At 61.7% G+C, this 8671-nt stretch overlaps 1 protein-coding gene across 4 annotated transcripts; it reads right to left on the bottom strand.

The window, feature by feature from the left end:
* Window positions 1-223: 223 nt before the first annotated feature.
* Window positions 224-6222, bottom strand: Rhcg (Rh family, C glycoprotein). Of its 4 annotated transcripts, none has more exons than XM_013011821.1 (10): window positions 6042-6222; window positions 4916-5066; window positions 4248-4395; window positions 3721-3887; window positions 3418-3555; window positions 3165-3301; window positions 2751-2875; window positions 2552-2625; window positions 1137-1264; window positions 224-454 (listed from the first exon to the last, which is right to left on the bottom strand). In XM_013011821.1, exons 1-9 carry the CDS (start codon window positions 6206-6208, stop codon window positions 1157-1159), a joined length of 1215 nt encoding a protein of 404 aa, XP_012867275.1. In that variant the 5' UTR covers window positions 6209-6222; the 3' UTR covers window positions 224-454; window positions 1137-1156. The 4 variants fall into 4 exon arrangements, with proteins under 4 accessions (XP_012867275.1, XP_012867276.1, XP_012867278.1 ...); XM_013011822.1 differs by having other exon boundaries at window positions 3180-3301; XM_013011824.1 differs by lacking the exon at window positions 3418-3555.
* Window positions 6223-8671: the final 2449 nt, after the last annotated feature.

Here is an 8671-nt window from a genome sequence, read left to right as displayed (position 1 = left end):
CCCCCTCCCCCCTAACTGCTGGTGTGCCCAGAGCAGGCCCAGGAGGAGAGGAGGGCACCACAGGGCACTCTCCTCAAGGAAAGAGCCCAGCCCAGCGCCAGCCTGCCCGCCCCTCCCCCCAGGCTGGACTTCTCACCCCACGTGAGGGCCAGGCAGCCCCAGGCAGCCTCAAAGACTCATCCACACCATTCTAGAAAGATCATCTCCATCATTTATTCTCAGGATGTCTCGTGGGGTGCTGGCTGGGGGTGAGCAGGGGAGGGCGGCCGACAGCTAAGAGGCCTCCTCCACCCTGAGGCCCAGGCCCCACTCCTGTGCAGGACCAGGCCACCACGCCCCCAGGCTGGCAGTCCTTCCCTTGAGGACCGGCCTCTTCCTCCATCCTCAGCCTCCTGGGTGTGTGTGTGGGGACAGGCCTGCAGGCGACACCATGCTGCAGCCTTGCTTCGGGCCCCTAGGGGAAGAGAACAAGCTCCTTCCAATGCCTGGGACAGGGTGTGGGGCCTGCAGGGATAGAGGCGGGGTCTACACTGATGCCTGCCTCATTTCCTGTTTAGGATGAGCCAGACACTACCTCACAGAACGGGGGGGGGGCACAGCCTGGAAGTTCTACTGCCTAAAACCCCAATCTTTCCCCTGCCACGCACAGCACCCCACCTTGGCTCCCAGACCTCGAGATCCGCGAGCACTGGTCTCCAAGCAAGTCAAAAAGCTCTAAAAAACAAGACCAGTGGCCTGGAAAGACACCGGTCACTCCATGCGCTCTCTGGGTGGCCTCGGGGATTCCCCAGCCACTCCCTGAGCCTTGATTTCCCCTGTCTATAAAAAGAGAGAGAGAGAGAGGCCGAGCACTGTGGTGCGGGCCTGTAATTCCAGCCCTCGGGTGGCTGGGGGAGGAAGATCTCAAGTTCAAGACCAGAGGTCTTGGAGATCTCACAAGCACTGGCTCGGGGACCCCTGACTGAGCACCCACTGAGGGAAAGAAAGGAAAAGGAGTGAGTATGGCCTGAACTGGTCCATGGAGTGGCCAGGCCCATCTGCGTGGCATCTCCAGAGAAGGAAGCTGCAGGGTGGGATTCGGAGACCCCGACCCCCAGCGGGACAGCCAGCCCAGTCACCCCACCCACGGGGCTCACCTGCTGCTCACCGGCCCTGGTCAGGATGCCGAGGGTCCTGGGGATGCTGAAGGTCCCGAGGGTCCCGGAGGTGCCGGGGGCTTGAGGGTGGTGTCCTCTGGGAAGGCCCTGCTCTTCTCTTCTTCCATCTGTGGAGAGAAGAGGCCGCTCGGCCAGTCCCACAGTCCCAGGTGGGACTGACCGCCACCACCACCCCATCCCCCCCTCCTTAGGCTGCAAGGCCAGGGGCTACAAACGGCGGGCGATCAGCGCCCCCTCGTGGTCAGCGCACACATCGCTGACCCAGGTGCTGGGATCCAGCAAGAACCAGACTTATCAGCAGGCTGGCGGTGGACTTGGGGGAAGGGGTTTGGAGGTGGGTGCTGAACCCAGTTGTTGTTTTGTTTTTTGTCGGACTTGGGGCCCGAACTCTGGAACTCTGGGTCAGGGCAAGGCTAGCGCTCTACCACTTGAGCCACAGCGCCACTTCAGGCTTTTTCTGCTTATGTGGTGCTGAGGAATCGAACCCAGGAGGCGAGCACTCTACCCCTGAGCCACCTTCCCAGCCCTGAACCCAGTTTTGGAAGCTGAGGCGTGAGAGGCAGCTGTGGACAGGTCCAAGCGTGGGATGGGGGACAGAGGCTGGGCAGCTGAGCCCCGCCTTGGCCTCTCACGGTCATCTGTCCTGAGCTCCATCCTCCGGTGAACAGGGACTGCCCGAGGCTCCGGCCGGCCTCTGTCCCTGCAGAACTTTACTGCTCTAAACCGCACGTGGGAGCCATGGTGTGAACTTGGAGGGAAGGACGGAGCTGGAAACAGAAGCAGGAGTGGGAAGCACTAACAGTTCTGACTGTTGGCCGGTGCTAAGCAAACCCACGGGGGTGTCTGGGTAGCTCCTGTGCCGACTTTACCAGTAGGAGGAAAAGAACTGTGCTCCGAAAGAAGAAAGTTTATTAAAGATGTCAGAGCCCTGGGCCAATCTTAGGCTACGGAGGTAAAAAGAAAGAGATATCTCAACAGAGTAAGAAAAAGCTGTGTAGGCAGAGAAAAAGACAGAAAATGTACCACAAACATTAAGTGTTTGAATTTGGGTGGTGGGCGTTTTCTTCCTTCTTTCCCTTCCCTCCTTCCCTCCCTCCCTCCCTCCCTTCCTATTTTGGCTGTGGTGTTGGATCTTGAACTCAGGGCCTTGGACACATGCTCTGCTACTGAGCTGCACCCCATCCTCTTGCAATGAGACTTCTTTATACTTTTCTCTAACTTTAATAACCTTTGAGTCCTTTTTATAACTAAAGAAGGTGATAAGGTCCTGGGGTCCAGGGGAAAAGGAGGGGCTTAAATCCACCGCAGACAAGCGGGTGCATCGCTGGCCTGGTGGACGATGGTGGGGAGGTGGGCACAGTTACCTTTGTGCAGAAGAAGTTTCTAGAACTCACCTCCCAGTAGACGCTGTCCTCAAAGCAGTTCTCATCCGCAGCTTGTCCCCAGAAAGGTAATCTTAGAATGAGCCCTGCAGACAGTAGGTGTCACCAGAGAAGCCAAGCACAGGGATGGGGAGTCCTGGGCACCAGGCTGCCCCTGTGGTGCACCCAGGGGAGCCCCGCAGATGCCGTCCCCCGCTTCTCTGCTGCTCACCCATGACGCTGCCGCCCACCAGGGCTACGGCCAAAGTCAGGAGGAGCCCAAATATCTGGAACTTTCCCTGTGTCTTCGCCGTCCAGTTCTGCTTTAAACCTTCAAAGTCAAAGGAATGGACAAGCCTGGGTGGAGACAGCGGCAGGTCAGGCCTGCGGAGCCAGCAGCCAGCCCCCGTCCTTCTCCTCCCGGGGGGGGGGTTCCCAGCCTCCCCCTCCACTCCACCCCCCGCCCCACACAGTGGGGTCTGGGCAGAGCAGAGGCTCCACCACTCTGGGGCGGGAGGGAGGTGGCGGGCGGAGGGACAGAGGGAGGGCTGTGATCTGGACTGAAGAGGACCCACCGGGGAGGGAAGAGGCGGAGGGAGGAGGAGGGAGGAGGAGGGAGGACCCCTCCCACCCAGTCCACCCTTACCCTGCTTTCCCGTACACGTCGGGCGTGGCGCAGGCCGCGGTCACGGCCCCCACGATGGCCCCCACGATGCCCGGGATGCCGTGCAGGTTGTGGATGCCACACGTGTCCTGGATGCGCAGCCGCGACTCGAGGAACGGCTGGGGAGGGTGTGGAACGGCGGTGACCACCGGGCCCCCCCACCCCCGGGGACCCGGCGCCCAGGCTCCCAGCACCCCCCCGTTCCAGGAGCCCGGAGACTCGGGCCGGCCCTCACCGTCAGAAACTCGAAGCCCAGCGTGGAGAGGCCGCCGCAGAGGCCGCCCACGAGGAGGGCCCCGTAGGGCATGAGCATCATCTCGGCCGCGGTGCCCACGCCCACGCCGCCGGCCAGCGTGGCGTTCTGGATGTGGACCTGGGGGGGGCGGGGTGCTCAGCTCAGCTCCCCCCCCAGCTTGCTTTGGACTTGCACCGCGTGCAAGGTGGTGCGGGGACCCCACGGGGACCCCAGGCGCGTGCCGCGTGGGGACTCTCAGAGTGGCGGAGCGTGAGAGAGCTGCCCCACCCGCCCTCCGCTCACCATGTCCAGCCTGCCCTTCCTGTGCACCGCGCTGGACACGGCCACTGCGGCCAGCACGCTGGCCGCCAGGGAGCAGTAGGTGTTGAGGGCGGCGCGGTGCTGGGCGTCCCCGTGGTAGGACACGGCCGAGTTGAAGCTGGGCCAGTACATCCACAGGAACAGGGTGCCTGGGAGAGGAGTGAGGGGCGCTCGGGATGGGAACCTGGCGCTGGGGGGCCCTGGGGGGGCCCTGGGGTACAGGCCAAGTCCCTGCCCAATGGGCTGAGGGTGCCCCCCCAACCAGGGGATTATCTGAAGGCACCGCCCTCCCTCACCCCTCCTGCTCACCAAGGGTAGGGCTGAGTGCCAACCACCGCTGTGGACCCCACCGCTGTGGCCTGGTCCAGATGCCCACCCAGCACAAGGACCCATGACAGGCAATCTCCCCCTGCCACCCTACTCAAGAGCAACTGGTAGATGCCCGCCGGCCGGGCCAGGGAAGGGGGGAGGGGACGGTGCCCCCCCACTTCCCCCTCCCTGGCTCTCACCAATCATGGCAAAGAGGTCAGAGTGGTACACGGAAGTCTGCCGCCGCTTGCTCTGCTCTAGGTTGCGGCGGTAGAGGATCCAGGTCACCGTGAGCCCGAAGTAGGCGCCGAACGTGTGGATGGTCATGGAGCCTCCCGCGTCCTTGACCTGGGGGCAGGAAGTGGGGCAGTCTGCAGCCTCCCCCTCGCTTCTCATCCATCGCTGTCAAGTCCCTCACACACACACACACACACACATTCACACACACTCACACTCACTCGCACTCACACACACACTCACACACACATTCACACGCAGCTGGTTCTGAGTCCTCAGGACCATCTGGGTGGGGGAAGGGGCATCTCTGAGCCCAAGGGGTAAAGCTCAATGCCAGCCCCCTCAGCCACCCCATGGCACTGGGCACGGCTCCCAGATGGGGAGCCCAGCATGGAGAGGGACTCCCCCAGTCACAGGGCCACTCGTGACAGCCGGTCCCTGGCCTCCTCCTCTTCATTCCCAGCCAGTCTCTTCCCTGTGTCTCCTTTCTCCACATCCCATTTCACACAACCTCGCCAACACCACCCTGCCCAGGCGGCCCGCACCCAGCCCGGACCACACCCCCGCCTGCCCATCCTGTGTCCCCAGTCCTCCACCTCCTAGTGTCCCCACCAGTGGGAGTCCCACTCACCAACAACAGGTTGAGAAGCATAAACTCATTCACCGAGAACAGTGTCACTTGCACGAACGTCATGATGAGTAACTGGACCGGGCTTACTTTGCCCAGGACTGCCCCAAAGGCCACGCAGACAGAGGCCACGCAGAAGTCCGCATTGATGAGGCTGGGGGAGGGGAGACAGGCAGGCGCCCAGGGCTGAACCAGGGAACTGGCAAGAGTTCTACACACGAAAGGGTCATTCATAGAAAAACACGTACGTCTGGAATGCCAGAGTGCCCTTGTTACACGACACAGGGAAAGTGCACCAGGCTCTGTTGGGGCTGGGTGCCGGCTAATTAATGAAGCCAGTGATTGAGGATAAGTAGTCAAAGCAGTTCATAAGCATGGGAAGAAACAGAACAATGAGAGCTACTGAGATTGTTTTAAGAAGTGGGGAGGAACTGGGAGCTGGTGGCTCCTGCCTGTCATCCTAGCTACTCAGGAGCCTGCGATCTGAGGATCATGGTTCAAAGCCAGCTCAGGTAGGAAAATCTGTGAGACTCCTATCTCCAATAAACCACCAGAAAACCAGAAGTGGCGCTGTGGCTCAAGTGGTAGAGTGCTCCCCTTGAGCTGAAGAGCTGAGGGACAGCGCCCAGGCCCAGAGTTTCATGACCCATGCCCAACAAACAAAAACAAAGCAAAACAAAACAAGAAGTGGGGAGGGAGCCAGCAGCTCACACCTGTAATTCTGGCTACTCAGGAGGCTGCCATGTGAGAATGGAAGTTCAAAACCGACCCAGAGGTAGAAGGGGCCAGGAGACTCCTCAGATCCATCCAGGCCCCGCCTTCCACCTCCTCCCAGTGTCCTGCCCAGGGTCCTACCCTACCAAAGACCCTGCCCACAGGCAAGCCCCGCCCAGGGCATGCTAATCCACCCTTCAGGCCCTGCCCCAGTGCCACGCCCACATAAGGCCACGCCCATAACACAAGCCCCACCCTGGGGTATGCTAATCCTCCCTTCAGGCCCTGCCCCAGTGCCATGCCTCACACAAGGCCACGCCCACCACACGAGCCCCACTCCACCATTCAGACCCCGCCCCCAGCCGCGGCCCCGCCCACCTCCTCCCAGCTCCGCCCAGGTCCCCCTTCCTCTCACTTCTCCACGCCCAGCAGGATGTGGCCATCTTTGAAGGAGTGGAACCAGCCCTGCATCAGCAGCGCCCACTGGATGCCGAAGGCCGCCAGCAGGAAGTTGAAGCCCAGGGCGCTGAACCCGTAGCGCTGCAGGAAGGTCATGAGGAAGCCGAAACCCACGAAGACCATGACATGCACGTCCTGGAAGCCTGTGGGGACAGCAGGCGGGGGTCTGGGCCTGGAGCAGGCCTCTGCCCACCCCAGCCCCCCAGGCGGCCTTCAGGAACGGATCAGGGGCCAGCGGGGTCAGGAGCGCCTGCGCCGCCCCCCCATCCAGTGCTCCCTCCACAGGCTGGCAGACCCCGGGGCCCACTGCTGCAGGCCAGACCCCAGCATGCTGAGCCAAGGGCATAGGCCGGAGCCTGGCATGCTGAGGGCTGGGGCACAGGCCGGAGCCCGGCATGCCGTGGGCCGGGGCACAGGCTGTTGGCTCCAGGCAGCACGGGCTCCTGGCCCCGTGGCTGGGTTGTAGGGGAGGCAGAGGAGCCGCGGGCTCGGGTCTGTCAGGGACGCAAGGCCGGCGGATGTCCCTCAGCATCCCGTGCCACGGCCCCACATGGCCAGCGATGGTTGGAAATGGAGCTCGTGTAGGTCAAGCACCGTAAAAGGTATTCTGGTTATTCCGGGAAGAACTGCTGGGTGACAGACTGTGGAGTGGGAGGTGACGCCTCCAGAGGAGAGTTCTAGAAGCAGTGAGGCTGCACGGGCAGAACCACCGGGCCTGGGAAAATGCAGGTGGGAGGGAGGAGCTGGATCCTGGCCTGGCCTTGGCGACCTTGAGATGCCCCCAGGGGATGGGACCGCTGTGCCTGGCTGGGGGGGGCGGCAGGAGGGGCTCCTGGAGGCTGGACAGCTGCAGACACCCGTGGGTTAGAATGTGGGACTGGAGAGATGAGCAGACATGTCTGCGTGTGGACGCCAATGGCCGTGACCAACAAGTGGGGGAGGGATCGCCTAGGGAAAGAGGCCTGGCTTTTCAAAGAGGAGGAGCCACTGCCCGGTGACACAGGGCAGTGCCGGAGGAGCAGGTGGAGCCAAAGGGCAGGAGAGAGGGCGCTGCCATTGGTCTCCCAGTGGCCCCAGAGCAGGTGCATCCTGTACCTCATCCCCCTCCTCCCCGCTGTCCCTTCTGCCCCCAGCTGCCCGCCCCCTGTTGCCCTCCATCTTTGTTCCTCTCTGGACACTGCCCTTTTCTCTCTCCCTGCTCTCCAGCCTCCTCCTGCCTGGACACCGCCCTTTCTCTTCCGCTTCTCAGCAGGTCCTACTCTTAGCATGAAAGGCACCCGGTGAGTTAATTTTCATTCCTTGTGTGAGTCTGCTTGCTGCCTAAAAAGATTGGCCCAGGGCTGGGAAGGTGGCTCAGTGGTAGAGCGCTTGCCTTGCATGTTCAAGGCCCTGGGTTTGATTCCTCAGCACCACATAAGCAAAAAGAAAAAGGCCAGAAGTGGTGCTGTGGCTCAAGTGGTAGAGCGCTAGCCTTGAGCTGAAGAGCTGAGGGACAGCGCCCAGGCCCAGAGTTCAGGCCCCACAACCGGACCCAAAAAAAGAAAAAAAAAAGATTGGCCCAGGATCGACAGCAAAGATGCATGCCAAAGGCCTTCTGCAAAGGATGTGATCTGGCCCTCTGGTCAGACTGCCCCCCCCCCAGTAGTGTGTGAGAAGAGACGCTGGGGGTGCACTCCGAGAGGGACCCCCGTCAAAGCCCCCTGCCGGGCTCTTCAGTGATCACTCAGTGGTGAGTGCTTAGTTCTCTTTTTCCCCTTCAGGACCAACAGGATGCCTCACGGTGAGCTGATGAACTCACTGAGGGTCGGTGGAAGTTGACCCTCACCCACCTCCATGCTGGGGGCTTCCGTGGCCGCCCCCCTGACCCCCAGCCCAGAGCTGCACAACAGGAGGGCAACCTGGCTACCCTTCGCCAGAGGCTCCACTAGGGGGCGTGAGTGCACAGCACTTCTGTGCCCTTCCTTGATGGGTACCCACATCTTCCTGTTGGTAAGGGGCGGTAAGAACTAACTTCCTCTTCCCGCTATAGTCGGGGCCTCTAGGGCCTTTCATTGCCCCCATCCCTGCCACAGAGGAGGCTGAGATGAGGAGGATCATGGTGGGGAAGGCCTGTCTAACAAGCACAGAGCCAAGTCAGCCCAGGAGCCCTACACATACAAACACAGCCCCCAAATCCCACCTTCCTCCACGTAGTTCTGCCTGTGGGTGGTTGTTTGGGGACCTGAGGGAAACTCTAGTTCTGGAGGAAGAGAACGGGACAGGGAGGAGACGCCTGGTGGCCTGGTGGCTGTTGGAGCCACGCTTCAGGTCATGACCACTCGGGCACCAGCAGCTCAGGGAGCTCAGAAAGCCCAGGGTGTGGAAGGAGTCCCCGGTGTGCGGGGGTGACCTTGGACCCGACCTTCTGGTTCCCAGATGGTGAGCACGGAAAGGCAACGGTGCTTCGTGTGCTAGGGTCGGTTGCTGGGTTAGGAAGTGAGTGACTCAGACCTACCACCGTGCCAGAGTTCCGCACACGGTCAGCACAGGTTGGCTTAGGGAGTCCGCACGGGAGACGCTCCCCAGCGGGGCTGCAGCCCAGCCCCA

The sequence above is a fragment of the Dipodomys ordii genome, unplaced genomic scaffold (genome assembly GCF_000151885.1).
Source record: "Dipodomys ordii isolate 6190 unplaced genomic scaffold, Dord_2.0 Scaffold15, whole genome shotgun sequence".
In the NCBI taxonomy this organism is placed as follows: Eukaryota; Metazoa; Chordata; class Mammalia; order Rodentia; family Heteromyidae; genus Dipodomys; species Dipodomys ordii.
Note: the sequence above shows the minus strand (reverse complement) of the source record. Positions and strands in the feature narration are given on the sequence as shown.